Source organism: Rana temporaria, chromosome 4 (genome assembly GCF_905171775.1).
Source record: "Rana temporaria chromosome 4, aRanTem1.1, whole genome shotgun sequence".
Taxonomy (NCBI): Eukaryota; Metazoa; Chordata; class Amphibia; order Anura; family Ranidae; genus Rana; species Rana temporaria.
In genome coordinates, this window is record NC_053492.1 from 418,271,724 (window position 1) to 418,295,959 (window position 24,236).

The 24,236-nt window shown below is 43.2% G+C and overlaps 1 protein-coding gene across 1 annotated transcript in view; it reads right to left on the minus strand.

Moving 5' to 3' along the window:
* LOC120937816 (calpain-13-like) overlaps positions 1-24,236 on the minus strand; it is a 178,679-nt gene that overhangs the window by 10,550 nt on the left and 143,893 nt on the right. The window contains exons 17-24 of the mRNA XM_040351314.1: positions 23,284-23,326; positions 13,508-13,570; positions 12,882-12,939; positions 12,573-12,643; positions 11,328-11,396; positions 10,896-10,974; positions 6,112-6,228; positions 1,243-1,298 (exon numbers count right to left, since the gene is read on the minus strand). Of these exons, the coding sequence (XP_040207248.1) occupies positions 1,243-1,298; positions 6,112-6,228; positions 10,896-10,974; positions 11,328-11,396; positions 12,573-12,643; positions 12,882-12,939; positions 13,508-13,570; positions 23,284-23,326 (556 nt within the window). The remainder of the gene's footprint in view (positions 1-1,242; positions 1,299-6,111; positions 6,229-10,895; positions 10,975-11,327; positions 11,397-12,572; positions 12,644-12,881; positions 12,940-13,507; positions 13,571-23,283; positions 23,327-24,236) is intronic.

A 24,236-nucleotide genomic window follows, 5' to 3' on the forward strand; every position in this document is an offset into this window, starting at 1 on the left:
AAAGAGATACAACGGTGTATCTCCTGATACACCATCGTATCTCTGACTTAAACTGGTCCTATCTATGCGTCTGATTCATAGAATCAGGTACGCATAGATATGGCTAAGATCCGACAGTGTTACACTGTCGGATCTTATTTTCAATTTGAAAATGGCTCCGGGGGCGTTCCCGCTGATTTACGTTGAATAATATGTAAATCAGCGAGATACGCAAATTCACGAACGTACGCGGACCCGACGCAGTGTTCTTACAACGTTTCCGTAGCGGCTTTCCCGGCGTATACTTACCCCTGCTTCTATGAGGCGCAGCCAATGTTAAGTATAGCCGTCGTTCCCGCGTCGCATTTAAAAAATGTTACGTCGTTTGCGTACGCCGATTCAGAAACCCGCGCGTCGCAAGTTACGCTCACGTCGAAACCACTGACGTCCTAGTGACGTCAGTGGGAGCAATGCACGCCGGGAAATTCCGCGGACGGCGCATGCTCATTTAAATCAGCGCGGGGACACGCCTGATTTAAATAGTACACTCCCCCTAGCCGCAGAATTTGAATTCCGCTGGGGGATTTACGATCCGCCGCCGCAAGTTTGGAGGTAAGTGGTTTGTGAATTACCCACTTGCCTCGCAAACTTGCGGGAGCGGATCTTAAATCAGGTAGATCGAGCGGATCTAAAGATCCGCTGATCTACGTGAATCTGGCCCTTTAACTTTTCCGCAAACCAATCAATATACGCTTATTGCGATTTTTTTTAACAAAAATATCTAGAAGAATATGTATCGGCCTAAACTGAGGAAAAAAATGATTTTTCATATATTTTTGGGGGATATTTATTATAGCAAAAAGTAAAAAAATATAGTAATTTTTTCAAAATTGTCGCTCTATTTTTGTTTAAAGCGCAAAAAATAAAAACCGCAGAGGTGATAAAATACCACCAAAAGAAAGCTCTATTTGTGGGAAAAAAAGGACATAAATTTTGTTTGGGAGCCACATCGCACTACCGCGCAATTGTCAGTTAAAGCGAATCGCAAAAAGTGCTCTGGTCTTTGGCCAGCGAAATGGTCCGGGGCTTAAGTGGTTATTCTACAAACTGTTGGATTAGTGAAGCACAATATGGAAATTGCCACCAAAAAAAAAAAGCCAGCAGTATTTGGAGTTTAAAGATAACTGTGTGGGGATTAGTAGTTCTGAGCCAGTGTTCTGTCAGCATTGCATGGTGTCAATATTAGAAAATAAAAGATTTCACCTCTTCTGCGGTCAGGTAGATGCCTCCTCCATCTTTAGTTAAATTCTGAAACACCTCTGAAAATTGAAAGACAAAATTGATCAATGATTAACTGATGGGCACTTCTTTCCAAAGTCTTCTACTCATACTCTTCTGATATCTCACCCAAAGGACAATGACATCCACCTCGCTCACTTACGTTACACAGGCAGAACCCACATGGAAAAAGTAAGTACACCATCAACCTACCCCACACACTCACCAATTTGTATTCCCGTTTCTTGCATTGTTTAGCAAGGGGAAACGGGGTCACACTAAGTGAGTGATCCTTGCTATTTAGGTTCAAGCTTATCCTTAAGATAGAAGTATGGGAATTATTTTCTTCTTTCAGAATCATACTTACATAGGTGAATGCAGCATCGGTTCCCCACAAGCAGTGCCGGGACAAGATCATTCAGCGCCCAGGGCAAAGATGCCAAACTGTGCCCCCCTTTCCGTTAGGGTTAGGGTCAGGGTGCCCCTTATCCCTGCAATAAACCATTGAGCCAGGGGCAACCGTTCCTCCTGCCCACCCCTTGTCCCGGCCCTGCCCACAAGTAATTACTTTAAGAGATCTTAATCTTAAAGTGAGAGGATTCTGGAACGAATGTATCTCTACCTTTGAGAAGGTCAGTGGCAGAGGCTGTACCAAGGTTCCATGTAGTGCCCTGGCTGCTAGGACTAGTGAGTGAGGCCTATCCAGGGGCACACTACCCACTCTGGCTAGAGTGGCGACAAGAGTTTATGTCTGGAAGCATTTCACCTTTTCAATCTATTGTTCGTTCTTTTACCACGTTCGGTAAATAAAGCAGAGAAAAAGGAACGCAACGTGTGGACATTGACTTTATTTCAGCTCTCATCCAGTACCCTAGATGGCGGAGATACAGGGGTAATGTGCCACCCAAAACTAACCAGCAGCTCCTTCGGGGGTAGTGCTACATGTAGAATATGCTGTCTTTGGGTGAGGAACAGATTTCTATTTTACTGGTTAATTGGTGCTAAACCTTGGGCTAGATTCAAGTTGGGGCGCGCATTGTTACGGCAGCGCAGCGTATCGTATTTACGCTACGCCGCCATAAGTTAGAGAGGCAAGTGCTGTATTCACAAAGCACTTGCCTCCTAAGTTGAGGATGAGGGGGCGTGTTTTATGTTAATTCTTGGTGACCCGACGTGATTGACGTTTTTCCCGAATCATGTGCCCTCCGTGGAATTTCCCAGTGTGCGTTGCTCCAAAGTACGCCGCAAGGACGTCATTGGTTTCGACGTGAACGTAAATTACGTCCAGCCCCATTCACGGACGAGTTACGCAAACAACGTAAATTTTTCAAATTTCGACGCGGGAGCGACGGCCATACTTAACATTGCGTGCGCCTCCTAATAGCAGGAGTAACCTTACGCCGAAAAAGCCTAACGTAAACGACGTAAAAAAATAGCGCCTGGGCATACGTAAATTTGTGATTCGGCGTATATAGGTCATTTGCATATTCTACGCCGGAAACTACGGAAGCGCCACCTAGCGGCCAGCGTAAATATGCACCCTAAGATACGACGGTGTAAGAGACTTACGCCAGTCGGATCTTAGGCTAATGTCAGCGTATCTTGCTTTCTGAATACAGAAAAAAGATACGCCGGCGCAGCTTTGAATTTACGCGGCGTATCTATAGATACGCCGGCGTAAATCAATGCTGAATCTAGCCCATTGTGTGTATAAGGTACAGTAATTCTTACAAATGGCCTGTAGATGGCAACAAGTGACCAACTATTTTTATACAGAGGGAATAATAATATACACATAAGGGTTGATTTATTAAAAACAAATAGACTGCACACTTTGCAAGTACAGTTGCTCCACAGCTTAGTTAATTATGTAAAGCTTCACTTTTCAAATACCCAATCACATGCAAAAAACATGAAAAAAAAAAAAAAAATCTTGCACGTGATTGGATGATGGCAGTCAGCAGGGCTTCCACTCATTTACTAAGCTCTGGAGCAGCTGTGCTTGCAAAATACACAGTCTATTTACCTTTACCTTTAGTAAACCAACACTATTGATGCAATAAAACTTACTTTATAACTGTGCTTCGTGAATAATTCCTTCTTAAAGGAGAAGGGATTTAAAAAAAAAAAAAACCTACACAATTGATCATACTAAAAAACTTTTCGGCTGCAACAGTTTAAAGCTGAGCTGTTAATAAACTAATGGTATCCAGTCCAGAAGCACAAATTAGTGCACACCAATACTCTATCAGCACTCCGGTCAGTCCTTATCCCGACTGGCATTCATATGTTTAATCATATGAGAAATAAATGGGTAACAGTTGGTGAGTATAGAGTCCAGAAAGCAGATGATGGTCCTGGTGGTTAATGAATAAGCATGCACCATACGCCAAGATCCACACCGCGTGTGTCACACTCCACTAGGGGTTCAAACTCACCAGCAATATATATATCACAAGCCTTGATATAATCAGAGATCTGTCATCCAAATAGCAGGTAGGGTTAGAGCCAGTGGCGGCTGGTGCTCAAAATTTGGGGGGGGCAAACAAACAAAAAAAAAACATCAATTGCAGCCTCACTGTGCCCATCAATTGCCACCACTGTGCCCATCAATTGCCGCCACTGTGCCCATCAAACGCAGCCACTGTGCCATAAAATTGTCGCCACTGTGCCATAAAATTGTCGCCACTGTGCCATGCCATCAAACGCAGCCACTGTGCCATGCCATCAAACGCAGCCACTGTGTCTATCAATTGTCGCCACTGTGCCATGCCATCAAACGCAGCCACTATGCCATCAATTGTCGCCACTGTGCCATGCCATCAATTGTCGCCCCTGTGCCATGCCATTGTTGCCACTGTGCCCATCATTTGTCGTCACTGTGCCATGCCAAACACAGCCACTGTGCCATCAATTGTCGCCACTGTGTCATGCCAAATGTAGCCACTGTGCCATGCCATTGTCGCCACTGTGCCCATCAATTGTCGCTACTGTGCCATGCCATTGTTGCCACTGTGCCCATCAATTGTTGCCACTGTGCCATGCCAAACGCAGCCACTGTGCCATCAATTGTCGCCACTGTGCCATGCCAAATGCAGCCACTGTGCCATGCCATTCTATTGTCGCCACTATGCCCATCAATTGCCGCCAGTTTGCCCCTAAAATGTCGCCAGATTCCCCCCCCCCCCCCCACCTGGCACTTACCTTTCTCGGTCAGCCATCCTCAGATCGATCCCTCAAAGTAGTACCGCCCTCGAAGTCGCTTCAGCCAATCAGGTTACCAGAACCAGTGAACTTGATTGGCTGAGACGCCTGTCAGTGTTAACCGGGGAACACACACCCCCTGCATCCCCTGGTTAACTATTTGGAAGCCACTTCCAAAGCAAACCAGCTGTACTTATTCAGATGGCCGGTGTTCTGCCGTCAAGTGTCCTCCCGGCAGATTATGCCCCCCCCCCCCCCCATAGTATATATAAAACAGGAAGGCAAATTGAATAATAGCAGATTGGAATTTCTCTTAACTTAATAGTCACTAATAAATGTTAAATTTAGAACTCCAGTCAAAATTAACAAAATAAAAATGAATATTCCAGTAAAAGAAAAAGCGTTTTGTTTTTTTTGTTATAATATTCACTTTCAACCCTTTTCCTGCAGTACTACTTTTCCACCACAAGATGCCCTCAACACACTTTTTCTCAGCCTGGGTTGTCCTGGAACATTTTTTTTCTGTTCAGAAGAAATAGTTTCCCTTATAATGTCATTTCTCAACCCGAAGTATTTGAGGGTCTGCCTTTATTATCATCACATGAGCACTTTCAGTGTTTAATTAATAAAAAAAAGAAGCATAGTTTAACAAGGAATTCTAGAAGAAATCTCACGAAATGGAAACTGTTGCAAACAATAGGATGCTTCTAATTTGACTTCCAGCATTGTGCAGACCTATGGGAATAACAGTAAGCCAATCACATTGGGCAAGTGGTCACATTTTGTAAATGAGTACTTTAAAGCAGAACTCCTGCCAAAAATGAACAGCCCGTTAACAGATAAAACAAGACCAGCTTTTGCTGCAATAATTAGCTTTATTGCAGAGATCCCATGCAGTACTATTGTTCAACCCCTAGATGTCCTCAGTCTGATGGTCAGCATCATTCATCCAAATTCCTCTGAGCCCATGTACAGCACACATTCCCCAGCTTTGCTGTAAATGGACTGTGAGAGCTTGATAACAGGTCAAATTCATATACTTACACTGCATGCATTTAAAGTGGAAGTCCAGTCAAAAACCTTACTAAGCTTAAACTTGCTCCCACCCCCATTCTAAGCACCTATACCAACTACCCTGTAGAGGAAAGATGTGTATACTTACCTATTCCCTGGGCTCTCCAGTCTGGTCACATGATCAACTTCATGTGAGAGGAGGGACAGCCGGCGACTAATGCCCCATAGTAAGTCTATAAGGTGACATCACTGCCCAGGCATTGCAGCCATTGTCCCTGCTCTTTTCTCTTCCCTGAAGCTGGCCACTGGGCAGGTCATGTGACCGGACTGGGGCACCCTTACACTAGGCAAGTCTACACATCTTTCCTTTACAGGGTAGTTATTATATGTCTTAGGATGGGGGTGGGAGCAGGTTTAAGCCAAGATAGGTTTGGACTGGAGAAAAATACATGAAATTGTGTTTCTGATTACAGAGGTGCAATTATTTTTGTCTCTTATATCTGCCTAGAGTTCAGCTTTAATGACAATTCCAGGACAATCTTCCAAAGCCCTGCACTGTCCCTGTCCGATACTCTAGGTAGGTCTGTCACTGACTGTCTGCGGTGCTTTCATCATCATCTCAGTGGTATAACTCACTTGACACAGTTTCCAGACGGATCATGCAGCACACAAAGTCTGCAAAGGTCAACTTTTTGGAATAGCTTCCATATCTTAAAAGCATAATATTCATGACGGCATCACTGACTGGGAGACCTGCGCAAGAAGGCAAACAGAAGAAAGTAAGGTTTCTATTTTAAAATATTCAAATACTTAATGTGAATGGACCCTAAGGGCTCGTTCACACTACAATGTATGTGTCAGTACTAACATGTGCTGCCAATGTACGTTGCAGTGCCTTTTTGCATGTACTATTATCATTATTATTCAGGGTTTATATAGTGCCAACAGTTTGCGCAGCACTTTACAACATGGACTACTATGCGTTCTTTACATCAGTGGTCCTCAACCCTGTCCTCAAGTACCCCCAACAGGCCATGTTTGCAGATTTTCCTTTATCTTGAACAGGTGCTTTAAATGAGTCAATGGTATTTTGGACAGCTATTTTATCTAAGGGCTCTTTCACACGGGCGGACTGCCTGCCAGTCTTTTAGGCAGACCTGAATGGGTGCTCCGTGCGCCTCTATGGAGTCACGGATGTCAGCAGTGACATTCCCGCTGAAATCCGACCCGCTCCGATCTGCCAAAGTGTTAGGCCTCGTACACACGACCGTTTTCCATCAAGAAACTTGACGAGAACAAAATCTCTTTTTCCTCGATGGGAGTCTCAATTTCCTCGTCGTGTTCCTCATCGGGCTGGTTTTTTAACGAGAAACACGTTTGTGTGTCTGCTAAGAAACCTGCGCATGCTGAGAAAAAAGTATGAGACGGGAGCGCACTTTCCGTAAAAGTAGCGTTTGTAATGGAGATAACACATTTGTCACGCTGTAACAGACTGAAAAGTGCAAATTGTCTCTTACCAAACTTTTACTTAACACGCAGTAACATGAGATTAGCAAAAGCAGCCCCAAGGGTTGTGCCAGTGGAATCGAACTTCCCCTGCCATTGTATGTGTTGTACGTCACCGCGTTTGAGAACGACGAGATTTGGTCTTGACCGTGTGTACGCAAAGAAAGCTTGACAAGATTCTCGACAATCCTAACAAGGAACTCGTCAAGGAAAACGATGTGTCTTTTCCGACGAGTTTCTCGGTCGTGTGTACGAGGCCTGATGAAGGAAAACCCTATTTTCCATCCATCTGGCGGATCGAATCGGGTGACAACAGACTCTACAGTCCGTAGTCATCCAATCCCCCATAGGGATGTCATTGGATGTCATCTGCCGGCTCAGCAGGGATCGACAGAGCGATCCCCACTGAGCAAAGTGGAGCCCGCACATGGACAGCCCCATGTGAAAGAGCCCTAAGAGCAATTCGCAAAACATGGCCTGTTAGGGGTACCAAAGGACAGGGTTGAGAACCACTGATTTACATGCACTGCAGTGTGGGTTTTTTTTTTTTTTTTTTTTTTAAATTTTTTAAGACTTTTTTTTGCCAACATATGCTGTAGCACGTTGCAATGCTCCAAAAGTGTGTCACAATGTGCTACAATGTGATAAAATGCTGTCTGTATTATTTTGTTTCAGCACATACTAATGTGACAAAATAGAAGTCAATACTTTTGCCTTGTTCATACTTTGAGGTTGATTTACAAAAGGCGAATAGACTCTACAAGAGCAGTTGCTCCAGAGCTTAGTAAATGAGGTAAAGCTTCACTTTGCAAAGAATACCCAATCACGCGAAAGAAAAACAAATAAAACAGCAATTTTGCTTGCACATGATTGGATGATGGAAGTCAGCAGAGCTTCTGCTCATTTACTAAGTTATGGAACAACTGCACTTGCAGAGTGCACAGTCTATTTGCCTTTAGTAATTCAACCCCTATGGGTCTGTGTTCAGCAATGCAGTCCAACATATCTGGTGAATGAGCTCTAATGGTTTTGGAGATTATATATATATATATATATATATATATATATATATATATATACATACATACATACATACTCTTTATTTAGTATGTAAGACAGGTATAATATGAACATTATAGAGCCATGTGCAGATATAACAAATTCTATTATAACAAAATCCTGTTGTATGATATACATAAGACACATCTATAGATTTGTGTTTTTTCTAACGTTAAGCAGAACAAAGAAAAGGGAGAGAAAGAAGGGGTGAGGTTTGGGGTTGGGACTTGGCACAAAGCCAATGATTAGGGGGATTTGGTATTAAACAAATGAGAAACATGAAAAGCGTCAACTATATCATTAATAATATCAACCAGGTAAAGTTCAAGTAGTATTAAAGGCCACGGGCTACTCCAGATATAACATATTGCCCAAATGATGTTCTGGTTGGAGACACTGGGATATTATTTTAAGTTGCTTTAAAGCAGTGGTCTCCAAACTGTACCCTTTGTGATGTGGCCCTTTGATTGCCTGTGTGTGGCCCTTGGAGCACAGTTGCTTTCACAGATATGGGGTACTATTCCTCCCATTGATCCAAGGCACTATTCCTCCTACTGACACCCAACAATAAAAAAATCATGTATTTGAACCAAAAACTACTAATGGGATTTTGTCAACAACCAAAAAAGTACACAAAAAAATCTAAATAAACATAAAAAAAAAAAATCATCATCTTTACTTATACATTAGAAAATATCTTCCACATACATTAGACATGTTATAAGAAGAAGTAATTTTTCGCACTGACACCAACAATAAGCCGCCATTCCTCCTACAGACAGTAACAATGGGGCACTATTCAACTCACTGATACCAATGATGGGGCACTATTTCTCCCACTGATACCAACGATGGGGAACTGATTTATGAATTATCTGCCTGTCTTCCATTCATAAATCACATTTCAATCATAGAAGCTGTAGTATGGCTTCCATGTATGAGGGAGCTGGGCAGGCATAGTTGTGCACCGTTGATGAGTGCATGTCACAGCTTCTCAGTTCTATTTACCACCAGGGCCGCCATCAGGAATTATGGGGCCCCTTACACAGCTTCAGGCATGGGCCCCCTGGAGCAGAGAACCGGGGGAGGGGGGGGGGGGTGCTGCCGTCTGAAATTGAGAAGCGGGGGGCTGCCGCAAATTAAGAAGCGGGGGGGGGGGGGCCTTTACAAAAAAAGAAGAAATAAAGAAAAGTATATATAAAAAAGGGGACCTCTGGGCCCCTAAATAATAAATATAAATATATATATATATATATATATATATATATATATATGTATATGAAAAGAATTAAAAAATAAAAAGAAATTACAAAAAAAGGGACCTCTGGGCCCTTTAATAAAAAATAAATAAAAAATAAATATATAAAAAAATAAACATTTATAAAAAAAAATTAAAAAGGGGGGTTGCCACATGGGGCTCTGGGGACCTCTGAGCCCTTTAATAATAAAAAATTATATATATATATATATATATATATATATATATATATATAAAAAAAGAAATAAAAAGAAAAAAGAAAAAAAAAGAAATAAAATAATATATAAAAAAATGTAATTTTTTTATGTAAAAGGGGGGTTGCCATCTGGGGCCCTGTGGACCTCTGGGCCCCTTACAGGTGTACTGCCTGTATCCCCCTGATGGCGGCCCTTTTTACTCCCTGCTGCACTGGAACATTATGGTGGCAGGGTGGGGGCATATGGGCCCTAGAAGATTAGGACTACTCTTAAACTAGGTAAACAGGTGGGAAAAAAAGGTAACAGGGCATAGAGTGCAGGGACATAAAGGAACATCTGTTTTTGTCCATCCACCATGTATTATCGAGAGCCTTCACTTTACCTTTTGCAAAATACTGGGGAGATCTCATTACTGGAGTCAACTGAAGGATGAAGTACTTCAGGGGCTGGTTCAGCCCCGCCAGCATTCATCCAAAATAAAAACGGAGTTTTTAATGGATTTAGCCTTAAATGGCCCAATGACCTCACTAAGTCCTGTGCTGAACACCCGTCCTATTCCTGACTCTAATTCTGATTCATTTAAAGGCTGGTACAATGTAGAGGGACAATCCATCAAAGCGGATAATCGTTTTTTCTTTGCATAAGTGTAAGTAATACGGTTTGTCAGCTTTTTGGAGGTGATGATCAATCCTTATTTTCCAGCTAAGAGATCTGAGAATATGATGATGTACTGACTGGATGGAAGTGTGAAGGCTTTATATTCAACACTATCATCATTTATGTAACTTTTTTCTGCCATTTGGGTGCCACTGCTCTTATCACAGGTGGAGTGAAAATATTGTTACTGTTTTGTCTGAACTGAGACACAATTCAGGAGTCTGGTGGGTAGCCAGATAAGTAAGCTATTGGCAAACAAAAAAGCATGGGAAGCTGGGCACTGCCAATGGGGAGCCAGGAACTGCCACAGGGACATGGTAATTTAGAGACCAGGGCAAACATGCCATATTGCGCCCCCCCAGATGTATGAGCATTATGTTTCAGGAACCCCCCCCCCCCAAAAAAGTGCACTAATTTGTATGTTTACCCCCCCAAGCATAAATCCCCCCTCCTCCCAGTACAAATCCATCCCCTTGCTGAAATCCCCCCCTCCTAGCACAAATATTTGCACCCCATCCCCCCAGCACAAATGCCCCCCCCCCAAAAAAACACCCCTCTTAACACAATTCCTCTACCTCTCAAATCCCCCCTCTTAGCACAAACTCCTCCCCCCAATTTCCCCTTCTAGCACAAATACTCCCCAATGATCCCTAATGGCACAAATTCCACTACCCAGTGGAGAACCTGAACCTCATCCCTATTCAAAAGCATAGGTGAAAAATGTTAAGGAATAAGAATTGTACCTAAGTCTTGAACAGCTCGAACAAGTCCATATTTATCAATATATCCAGTTTGGTTCACATCAGTGGACCGGAACATGTCCTGGGAACGTGTTTAAACAATAATTATTATTGATTTATATTTTTATTGTTATTACAGATTTTCAATTTCAGAACAGTGATGTGTAATGAGGAAAGGAGGCTTTGGAAGGACACAACAGAATAAAAAAAGAAGCACATTGGGGACAATGATAAGAGCAGGTCTTGGGCTTGGGAATGGAAAGTGGACATTTGGCAAAGTAAAGTGGACTTGAATCACATTAACTCACAACATCTGTAAATTTCACAAATTGGCAACACTGGTGTCCCTGCAGAAGATAGCCTAGTTCAGCCCTAGAAAGAGGCATGGTAGGAAATAATGATGAAGCATTTTCTGCACTGTATATCATCTCTTACCTTACACATGTTCAGTCTTTTCCAGAAACGGGAAAATTCCTGAAGGCTGAGTTTCCCATTAACATTAAGCTGCACAATTTGTTAAGTACAATGATATTTCAGCACACTGAACAGGAATCTAAAATAGAGTTTACCCAATCCTGTGCAATGTAAAGTTTTGTTAAAAATTTATATTTAGTGGCTGTATAAATTGTTATTTAATGCTATTTAAAATTACTATTAAAATAAAAGTTCCAGGCAGTTAATGCTATTCTTCAAACGTATCAAATTGCGACAAATGCAATCAAATGCAAATCTCATTTCTTGAGGCCCAAAAATGACAGGACAGTACAAATATCCCCCATATGAGCCTTTTTGGAAAGTAGACAATCCAAGGTATTTAGTAAGAGGCATGGTGAGTTTTTTGAAGTTGTAATTTTGTTGTCAATCTTTTGGGGAAAAATTAAGAAATTTAAAAAAAGTCACAATTTTAATTTTTTTTTACATACTGTCACCAATGCAGTACAGCGTCATCATATAACTGGTGTGGCTGTGAATAAAGACACTAACTGTTGACAGTACGCAAAAAAAAAAAAGAATCATATTTTTTCAAAAATCACATGTTCGGTCGTGTGTACGGCCAACCGGACAGGTTTCCAGCGGACATTTGTCCAGCCGACCGTTTTCCAGCGGACAAATGTTTCTTAGCATGCTAAGTAACATGTCCGCTGGAAGCCTGTCCGTCGGACATGTTCGGTCGTCTGTACAGACTCACCGTACATGTCCGCTCGGCCGCCATCCCTCGCATGCGTCAAAGTGATTCGACGCATGCGTAGAAGCATTGACCTTCCAGGGCTGCGCACGTCGCGGCGACGGCGCGGCCACGTCACCGCGTATCGTGTACGCGCGAATTTCTGTCTGATGGTGTGTACAACCATCAGACAGAAATCTCCGGGCGGACATGTCCGCTGAAAACGGTCCGGCGGACCAATTTCAGCGGACAGTCCGTCCGTGTGTATGAGGCCAAAGATACAAACTGGCGGTACTATATTTTGAATTTGGCACAGGTGTTGTGCCACAATGTAGAATTAGAGCAAATCAGAACTACCTGAATGTGGCCGCAGATGTTTTTTTTTTTCAAATTAGGCACTACACTTTAACAAGAACAATTAATGCCAGTAAAGTGGTGCAGCTTTATTGAATTCCCCTCCAATGTGCTTGCTTTATTGTGTGAACCGCTCAGATGACGGTGATTCAAAAAGATACATCCATCAGCATTAAAATCCCTCGGCAGGAATCCAAGCTAAACGCTGAACGGTCTGCATTGAAGGTTGGGTCTGCAAAATAGGCAGTGAAAGGAATTTTGACATCATTAAAATCAGACATTTGCAACATGTACCTCAAACTTCAAATTAAAACATTAAACAATGATGGATATTAGATAATACTAAAGTGTCAGATTTACTGCCTTATAAAGATAGAGGTATAAGAGCAATTACGTACATTGCGATTTTCTACCCTGGTCAGCTTTATCTAACATGTCCTACTCTTCACAAACCTATTTTTTAGGCTTACCTGGAATTATCACATCATTTAGCAGCTTCTGTAGCTGTTCTGCATACAGTTCTGAGCTCTGAAAGAAATAAGATAACAAGACATATTTTACCGGAAACAACGGTATGATTAGAAGTAATGCTTGTGATTCTCCTCTTTTGATCAGCCAGTTACTAGCAGTTTAGATATCTCAAGGCAGGTGCTACCTCCTACTTTATAAACCAGGCTTCTATAGGCCACATAGTCTGTAAAGAAAAAAAAATTCCATTGGACGGAGGGTATCTGGGGCTAACGTGAACTAGCTGGATTCTCCATGGGGCTATAGGAGAAAGTTCTCTACTCCAGCAAGTGAATACAGCAACATTTTAGTGAATGGATATTGTAAAACATCAGGGAAATGTGCATTGTGTTTGCCCAGACATGCACTTTAATTTTAATTTTCAAACTTTCACAAGCAAAGTGACAGCAGTAATAAGACAAACCTTCCTCCAGATTTTATTTTTTGCTTTGCTAAACAAAAACCAGGCACTCAGTAAGGAAGTAAGGAATAAAATAATATGAAAACATGACAAACAACAGCAAAAAACTGAAATCACAAATGAAGTGTATTGGCAGTATACAGTATGTGCCTCTAAAAATATTCCCACCTGGTCTGCGTAACGGGCAAAAACATTCTCATAGCTGTCATCTTTATATTTTTTTAAAACAGCCTGAAAAAGAAAAAAAATATGTTAACGGGTTGGTTCAGACTAAACAGTCACGCTACACCAAAGCAGCGCCCCCTGCTGATCAGATCTTACAACCACACCTCTGGTAACACTCGGGCTTTCACACTGGGATTGCAGCTGAGGCTTTTTTTCAGGCACTTTACAGGCGCTATTTTTAGCGCTAAATCGCCTGAAAACGCCTCCAGCACACACTAATTTGGATAGCATAATTAATAATGGGAAATGTATGTTCCTTGCTAAAGAACATTATTTTATATCAAATTTTTATGGGTAAAGTTCAGTTTTATTCTCCTTCTTGAGTTTCCTTGTGTAATAATTCCCTCAAGTGACTGCACATACTCAGCCAATAAAAGGGTTAAACACAGAAGAAAGAATAAAGCCCATCGCAGCATCCACATTGCCCTGAATCTGAGTTGATGTGCTCCCAACATTCTTCCATCATGTCTCTTGAGCTTCTTCACCTTAGGCCCCGTACACACTTTCCGAGGAACTCGACGGGCAAAACTCATCGTTTTGCTCGTCGAGTTCTGTGTGAAGCCGCCGAGGATCTCGGCGAGCCAACTTTCCTCATTGAACAATGAGGAAATAGAGAACATGTTCTCTATTTGGCTCGACGAGGAACTCGTCGGCTTCTTCGGCCGAAAGTGTACACACGACCGAGTTTCTCGGCAGAATTCAGCTCCGATCGAGTTTCTGGCTGAATTCTGCCGAGAAACTCGGTCGTGTGTACGGGGCCTAACAATCTCCTCAAGCATCTGCACACATGATAGGAGAGCTAAACCCAACCTAGGGGATGGATCACAAGAGGAAGCTTCATGCTGTCAAACACAAATGCACAAGCTAGACTTTTTTGTGCCTTTACTTTGGTGTCAAGTAAAAAGTAACACATTCCATCATGTGGCTCTGAGGAGCCCCAAAGTTTCTGTCACCGTGATGTATAGCAATGACCTCTTCAAGGTCACAAATTCTACATCATTCATTCCCCATCACCGCTAATGAATAATTACAGCAGAGGTAATTAACTTATTTAATTAATGTCATGGGGAAAATTGCAGACGCCAATCTGACCTGTTTTAATTACCCGATCTCCCACTGTGCTCAGTGCATCTCGGATCTCATACAGCGCTAGAGAGAGAAACAGCTAGACATGCAGTATGGGGATGTGAGGAAGACTCTGCATATTTCACTAGTAATCTTCAGCTCTATAAAGTAAAGCTGGATACACACTATACAATTTTCTTTAGATTTTTCAAAACCATATAATATGAGGTCAAACCTTAACAGTTTCAATTTGTATGCAATCAGGCTGGCACTTGCACTAAATGGTTTTGGTAGATCTAAAGGAAATCAAACAAAAGTTGTATAGCTTTACTCTTCCAAACACAGGTAAAGCCTCGTACACATAATCCAACTTTCTGGCCATAATTGTCTGACGGACGTGTTGTGTCGGATAAGCCGACCGTGTGTATGCTCCATCAGACAATTATTGGCTGAATTAACAACAACAAAAGTTAGCTGTTCATGCTCACCAACTGTTGGGAAATAAATCTGTCGGATTATCCGATCGTGTGTACGCAAGTTCTTCCAACTAAAATCCAAAGTACAAACACGCATGCTCGGAACTAATGCTAAACATCAGACAATAGCAGAAGTTGCCCAAAGGGTGGCGGTAAAGAGCTGAAAAACCATGTGGTTTGGTGAATGTTGAAAATGTTGTGCCGTGTGTAAGCAGAACAAGTTCGCGGCCAACGCCCTTCGGACCAAAATCCACTGAAAAGTTGGATGGAAGTCCGATAGTGTGTATGAGGCTTTAGACGCCTTTCACATGGGTGCCATCCAGTCTTTTCAGCAGGGGATCCATGAAAAGAACCTTGCCTAAATTGGAGTAGAACTGGATGGATGTAAAAAAAACTTGAGTTTGTTTACAGCAGTGGTCTCAAAGTACCGGCCCGCGGGCCATTTGCGGCCCGCGGACCAGTTATAAATGGCCCTCAGGCTGGGTGGAAGTGAGGGGAGCAAAAAAAAAAAAAAAAAAATGTTTTAATTTTTTTTTTGAGCTGGTGCCATCTGGTGGTGAGCCGTTGGTATTACAAGTTATTACCACCAGATGTGAGCTGGCGCCATCTGGTGGTGGCCGTTGGTATTACAAGTTAAGCATTACAAGTTAAACAGCAATTCTAATGTCATTTTACACTATTTTCACTGCCATATTCTTCCCTCTAATTAGAACCCCCAAACATTATATATATTTTTTATCCTAACACCCTAGAGAATAAAATAGCGATCATTGCAATACTTTCTGTTACGCCGTATTTGCGCAGCGGTCTTACAAGCGCACTTTTTTGGGAAAAAATTACACTTTTTTTAATAAAAAAATAAGACAACAGTAAAGTTATCCCCATTTTTTTTAATATTATGAAAGATAATGTTACGCCGAGTAAATTCATACCCAACATGTCACGCTTCAAAATTGTGTCCGCTTGTGGAATGCCGACAAACTTTTTTACCCTTTAAAATCTTCATAGGCGACGTTTAAAAAAATCTACATGTTGCATGTTTTAAGTTACAGAGGAGCTAGAATTATTGCTCTCACTCTACCAATCGCGGCGATACCTCACATGTGTGGTTTGAACACCGTTTACATATGCGGGCGCTGCTCACGTATGTGTATGCTTCTGCGCGCAAGCTCGTCGGGACGGGGTGCGTTTTCTGGCACCTAACTTTTTTAGCTGGCTCCTAGATTCCAAGCAAATTTGTCAAACCCTGACTTACACCAGTGCTGGTGGTAATAATGCGCTCGCTGACACCAGTGCTGGGGGTTAATAATGTGTTCGCTGACACCAGTACTGTTGTTTTTGAAGTTTGAAAGTTTGCATGCGGCCCCCCATGGCATATGAAAACTTGTCTTGTGGCCCTCAGGTAATTTGAGTTTGAGACCCCTGGTTTACAGACTACCTATGATCTGTTACAATTAGGGCAGAAGAAATGTATAAGGGAAGCAGACCTTTTCCATTTTTTTCCAGATCTGGACCAGGCGTCCATTTATATCCACCATAGACTTGCATAAAGCTTCTGATCAGTTCCACCAAACAACCAGCAGGTGGACCTGATCGGATCGCTCCTGTGCAAGGTGTCTAAGTAGAACAGATGTGGGGACATACATAAAGAAGTAGCAAAGAAAGATAAAAATGAATAGCCCTTCAGTCTTAACTTTCAATTTAGATATTTCCCCTGCCACTAGATGTAGATTGATGGCCAGTGTCATTCATCCCATTTCCACCTAAGCCAGTGACTGGACAGTGAAAGAAGCAGCACAATGATGAACTCATCTCTCTGTCATTCTGCTCTCTACCAGCATAAACCTTGTCAGCACCTGAACTAATAGGCCTAGTACACACGGGCAAGAATCTCATCAGGAAAAAAACGTTGTTTTTCCCGACGAGATTCTTGGCAAGAATCTCTTGCCGCCCGAGTGTACACACTGACCTTTCAAAAGAACGGCGGTTCTCTTGAAAGGCAAGAACGCGGTGACGTCACCGCATACGACGAGCATGCGCTCGTCACATTCGATGCCGTCGCCGCCACCTTGCTTCACCCTACCTATGCCGTGGAAGCTACCGCGCATGCATCAAAGTCATTTCAAGCATGCGAGGGTTTCCAGGACGACAGGTAAGTATACACACTCTCTGGTTTCTCGTCGGGAAACAGGCCAACAAGAATCTCGACGAGAAAATAGAGCGCAGGTTCTCTATTTTTCTCGTCGAGATTCTGGCCAGATTTCTCGACAAGAAACCTGAAAGCCTCGTACACACGAACGGTTTTCTCGGCAAGAAAGCTCTGCCAGCAGTTTTCTTGCTGGTTTTTGCCAAGAAAACCGGTCATGTGTATCTCTTTTCTTCCAGCCCTGCTTTATTATAGGGACTGCGAGAGGCTGATAACAGGTAACTTATTAATGTGACCTGGGGCTGAGTACCTTACTGAACCGACTTCAACACCCCTACTGCACAGAGGATTTTGATGTTCTACCTGTCTCTATCCAATTTCCCTTGGATCTGTACCTTTTCACATTTGAACTTGGTCTTGTTATGAGTTTCAGCCTTCACTTAGGTTGATTAACAAAAACTGGAGAGTGCAAAATCTGGTGTAGCTGTGCATTTGAGCCAATCAGCTTCTAACTTTAGCTTATTTAATTAAGCTATGACCAAAAAAAAAAACCTGGAAGCTGATTGGTTTCTATGCATATCTGCACCAGATTTTGCACTCTCCAGCTTAAATTAAGCCCTTAGTATTTCTAGATTTTAAGTCAGCTGGACCCTCATTTTTAAATATAAAGTTGGTAAGTCAATCTTTATTTACCTGTGACTGTATCTTGTATGAATATTAGTGATGGCTCTGTGTAACGGCTACCCAGGTAGTGAGAGGGTATCAGCCGTTGGAGAAGTCCTTTTCCCTGGCAAGCTGCGATATGCAGGTACCGCCGGTATATCCCATCGAACACCTTTCCAAGAACGAGACGAGGCTACGTTGTGCAGAGTCAAGCAGGACTGATTTTTAATGGTTCACTCTGAGATTTTATACAGTATTCAAGGCACATAAACAATCAAACTGTCCCCACCCACACATCACACCGTGGGGAAGCTTCAATCACCTTCTTTGAGCTAATTATAAACATTTCTTCATTACCAGAACTCAAAAACAATGATCTCCTTCCAATCCACAACAGACGTTCTGTCTCCGATAAGTTCATTCCACACATAAACAGTATTTAGCATACATAACACCTTTACACAAGGACAATGAAATCTCTAGGAGTCTATGCAATTAACACCTTTCAAAAGAATGTGTCCCCACATTGAATAGCCAACAACTTGTGACATCTCCAGACATCCTGCAAACATGGATTAGGATTCACTTGCCACCCCATCTCCTGGCTCAATCTGTGCCCAAAAGTCACTCTACAATTAACCCTTGGTATGCCTCACTGCATGATGATTATAAATGTCCCGGCAGAATACATAGTTCCATTACACTACTCCCCTTTTGTGGAACACTCCGGCAGACCCGGATTGATCCTTTTCGGGTCAACTTGGGGATGTCCGGTCTGCTGTTAGGGTAAAAGTTCCGTTTGCCTGGACAGTCCGTCGGCCTTCCCATTGGCTTACCAGGTCGGTAGCTGGTGGTGAAGGTGAATAATGGAATTCAGTTCTGGAACAGTCACTTGCTTTGCTCTCTCAATGGCTCCCAAAACCTGTTGCTGATGCTCTTGGGACAGATACGGCACCACCTGGATGCAAATCCCATTTATTCTTTTGACAATTTCCGCCTGTTTGTGTATTTCAATGTTCAAGCCACGGGACATCTCATAATACATGACATAGTGTCGTTGCATCTCTGATTTTTCACTGGCCAACTTGTCACATTCCCATTTTAGACTGTGATATTGTGCCGGATCTACAGTACATGTCGGGGAAGGTAGTCTTACCCGGGTCTCAGCAGCAAGCAAGTTGATTCCAGCAACTCGGGTGGTCACGGGACAAGCAGCAGCAGGTGTAGGTAAATAAGCCGAAGTCAGAGGGCCAATGTCGTTGCCCAGCACAACCTCAGCAGGTAGGTTGTCCATGATACCAACTGTGGTCTTTCCTGACCCGGCTCCCCAGTCTAAGTGCACCCGGGCGGTGGGTACGCGAAATACAGCACCCCCTGCGACCCGGACGGCAACTGTGCGAGTGGACACGTTCTCTGGCTTTACCAGATGTTTTTGAATCAACGTGATTGTAGTCCCAGTGTCTCTTAGGCCTTGTGCTACTTGTCCATTCACCCGTACCTCCTGACGGTGATGCTGACGGTTATCCGGAGAGGCAGCTTGTATTGGGTCTGCCTCATACAAAATTCCCAGACATTCCTCAGGGCCCCCCTCGGTCTCTAGGCAGTGGGCCGCAGAGGGACGTGATGGAGTGACCTCTGTGTTGGGTGTTGTCCATCTCCAGTTGGTAGTTGTAGCTCTCAGAGGGCAATAACGAGCAATATGTCCCGTGTTGCTGCAGTGATGGCACGTCACCCTCGACGAATCCCGGGGGTAGTTGTTAGGCCCCTGAGGGCGTGGTGGTCCTGGTGGGACTGGAGCCCGAAACTCTGGGCGTGGGGTGATGGTTGGAGTACGCGGTTCTACCTCATGAGCCAGCCTTGTAGTACCCTGGCTTACTTTCCTTGTTTCCGCGTACTCATCTGCTAGCCGAGCCGCCTCGTTTAAGTTAGCGGGACGGCGATCTCGTACCCAGTCTTGTATGTCTGCGGCCAGGTCTTGGAAGAAATGTTCCATTAGGAACAGCTGCAATACTTCCTCCCCGGTGTTGGCCTTGCACCCTTGGACCCAAAGGGATGCCACCCTTTGTAACTGGTTGGCCCATTCCATGTGGGAGTCCACAGCCCCCTTCTTGGACTCCCGGAAGCGACGGCGGTAGGCTTCTGGAGTTACAGCGTATCGGGTTAGCAGCGCCTTTTTAACTTGCTGATATTGTAAAATATGCTCTGGAGCGAGAGCCCGAAAGGCTTCATTGGCTTTGCCCGACAATTTCCCCGACACAATAGTGACCCATTGGTCTGGTGGTACCTGGTGTAGTGAGCACTGCCTCTCAAAGTCCGCCAAATATCCATCGATTTCCTCCTCACTTTCTACAAAAGCTTTAAATGCAGTGAACGGTATTTTCTTTCCTGTAGCCGCGGGTGGGGGAGTAGGAACTGCATGTGTAATGGGCTGTCTAGCTCTTACCAGTTCCAGTTCTTGTCCCCTCTTCGTTTGTATCTCCTCCCTTGCTTCCCGGAACAGCTGGTTTATTAGTTCCATGGACGTTTCTGGATACAAGGATAATCTCCGCTGTACAATCCCAGTAATTACATCTTCCTCGCTGACCGGTGCAAGGGGCTCCGTTCCTTCCATGGATCCATCCATTTCGTCCAGCTCCAGCAGGTCAGCTATCAGCTCCCTCCGTGGTCTGTTGCTGGCGCTCCTACCACTACTCTCTAATAAATCTTTTAGTGTGGATCTTTTCAGCCTGGCGTACTGTGACTCCATTCAGAACTTGCTCTTTGGATAAAAGGACCATCCCACTGCTGCCAACCAATGTAACGGCTACCCAGGTAGTGAGAGGGTATCAGCCGTTGGAGAAGTCCTTTTCCCTGGCAAGCTGCGATATGCAGGTACCGCCGGTATATCCCATCGAACACCCTTCCAAGAACGAGACGAGGCTACGTTGTGCAGGGTCAAGCAGGACTGATTTTTAATGGTTCACTCTGAGATTTTATACAGTATTCAAGGCACATGAACAATCAAACTGTCCCCACCCACACATCACACCATGGGGAATCTTCAATCACCTTCTTTGAGCTAATTATAAACATTTCTTCATTACCAGAACTCAAACACAATGATCTCCTTCCAATCCACAACAGACGTTCTGTCTCCGATAAGTTCATTCCACACATAAACAGTATTTAGCATACATAACACCTTTACACAAGGACAATGAAATCTCTAGGAGTCTATGCAACTAACACCTTTCAAAAGAATGTGTCCCCACATTGAATAGCCAACAACTTGTGACATCTCCAGACATCCTGCAAACATGGATTAGGATTCACTTGCCACCCCATCTCCTGGCTCAATCTGTGCCCAAAAGTCACTCTACAATTAACCCTTGGTATGCCTCACTGCATAATGATTATAAATGTCCCGGCAGAATACATAGTTCCATTACACTCTGTTATCAGGATAGTGTATGACTTAGGCCACATCCACCCAAAAATTTCCCTGCAATTTGGGTCCCAGTAGATATTTCATGGCCAGATCACTATTTTTGTGTGACTGAACCCTGCATTGGTGTTACCTTCTCCCCTGCTAAAACTTTCTGGCAGTCCTGGTGCTTGCCCCTGAGGCATTAGGCCTCATTAGTGTCAAAACACTACCTTTTAGGGAGTTTAATTATTATTATTATTATTATTTTTTTTAATGCCTCTAAACTTTCCTCCAATTATTGCCTATGGGATTTATTTACTAAAAGTGGGAAGTGCAAAATCTGGTGCAGCTGTGCATGGTAGCCAATCAGCTTCTAATTTCAGCTTGTTCAATTAAGCTTTGACAAAAAACATGGAAGCTGATTGGTTTCTACGCAGAGCTGCACCGGATCTTGCACACCCCAGTTTTAGTAAATCAATCCCTATGTGTCCCTACACACATAGGCACTTACAGGCATTTAGGAACAGAAAAAAAAACCTCATTGCGCACTCAGAAGAGGAGCGTTTCGGCAGAAGAAACCACCAAACGTGCCTAAACACTTTCAAATGTGTCTAATTGCGCCGTTTGGGCTTGAGCATTCATTAATTTCAATGGTCAGACCAAATTAATATTTTTTAACCAATAAAATTTATGAACACCCAAACGTTTGATGCTGCCTGAACAAGCCTACATGACTTTAGTTGCCTTTTTTAATGCTGATTTTCACCTGTCATGAGAAAATGCATTCAGAAGAGCTGGGAAACCACCCAGTGTGCATGAGACCTAAAAATCTGTCTTTTTTACTTTTTCTTTCCATGTTCTATATGAATTTGGCATGCAGTTCCTGGTACTACATGAGCTCCTGCCATAACCATTCCTCTCCTAACCTAGGCAAAGACACTAAGGCCTCGTACACACGACCGAGGAACTCGTCTCAAATGAAACTTCGTTTTCCTCGACGAGTTCCTTGTTAGGCTTGTCAAGAATCTTGACAAGCTTTCTTTGCGTACACACTGTCAAGACAAAATCTTGTCGTTCTCAAACGCGGTGACGTACAACACGTACAACGGCACTATAAAGGGGAAGTTTGATTCCACTGGTGCCACCCTCGGGGCTGCTTTTGCTAATCTCATGTTACTGCGTGTTACGTAAAAGTTTGGTGAGAGACGATTCACGCTTTTAAGTCTGTTACAGCGTGACGAATGTGCTATCTCTATTACAAACGCTACTTTTACCGAAGGTGCGCTCCCGTCTCATACTTTATTCTGAGCATGCGCGGGTTTCTAAGCATACACACGAATGTGTTTCTCATCGTAAACCAGCCAGACGAGGAACACGACGAGGAAATTGAGACTCCTGACGAGTCTCAATTTCTCAAGTTCTCTTTTTTTCTCGTCCAGTTCCACGACAGTTTTCTCGACGAAAAACATACACACAACCGTTTTCCTCAGCAAAAAAGCTCTGCCACCAAGTTTCTTGATGGATTCTGTAGAGGAAAACGGTCGTGTGTACGAGGTCTCTAGCTCAAGAATAGCTTTCCAATGATAAAAGGTGGAGCTGTATTGAAATATTATATTGTTGCTGTATATTGTGACACATCAAGAATGAGTTCATGCAGGCCTGAAAGGACCACTTCAAGAGAGACCCTTGGCCATGTGTTGTACAGGGAGGGACCATGGCTGAGCATTTATTCATTGCCTTGCCTAAAGATCACCATTGTATAAGTATTCAATGATGATCTTTAGGTAGGGCAGCCTGCTTTCCCAAGACTGTACATCACTGTATTGGTGATGTGCTGTACCAGAGAGGAGCCTTGCAAGATTTACACAAGAAAAATGAATGCTGCAGAAGGAAATGTTATGTATACATTGTAACATGTGACAGATATTGATAAAAGCAATTAGGAAGACAAGTGGCCATTTACCGTAGGAGTCTGGCGATTTACCCAAAGACTTGATTCAAAGTCACTGCAAAATATCAGAGAGAAGAAATGATGGTAACTTGTAATGTGTGATGTTATCACTGACTTATTTTTTTCATTACTGCTGTGTTTTTAAAGGAATCCTTTGCCAAGAAAATAATGCCTAGGCATGCAGCAGTTTACACACAAGAAAAAGGTACAAGTAGCTGTTGAGTCTGTCAGTATCCACATTACTGTACAGTAGATGTAAACCCAATCTAAAATCTCATGTCATTTCAATCTTCTTTAATCTGCATCTTTCTATAAAGGAATCTCAGGTGATCCCACCACACAGGTCCTTGTTCAGGCATTTATGGTCAGAGCTTTTTTTCTCAGAAAATAGGTGCAGGAACTCAACCATGACCCCGTTCAGATTTCACAAACAGTAGAAGGGTCTTAAAGGGGCATTAAATACCAGGATTGCATTACATACAGAATGCAGAGTTCAGGGGGTTACACACAGAGTGCAGAGCTGTCACTTGTAAACACAGAAACCAGAATTCTGTGTTTACAGGTGATTGTGGTGAGCAGGCACCAAAGGGTCTGAGCCAGAGGTGGTGGAACTGAGTTCCCCCAAGTTCCCCCTGAAAAAAAGCCCTGTTTATGGTTATGGGTTAACAACCATCTCCCAGTTGGGTTCCTATGTTGTCACCTTGTCACTTGTGCCACTGGTGGAAACCGACTTTTTACAGGGTCCAGGTCTCCCCATTTAAGGAACTGAATGCTGCCAAGGATGTGAACTACTTCTTGCATTTAACCACCTCCTGTGGGAGTCCAGTCGGGGTTCCAGGGATATGGAACTATGCCACTGCTAAATGGACTTAAGGACTTTTGTGCCTTTATAAGGGATGACTACCTCACGGGCAATTAGGGACACCAGGAGAACAATTAAAGGGCACCTAAAAGATTATGTAAAG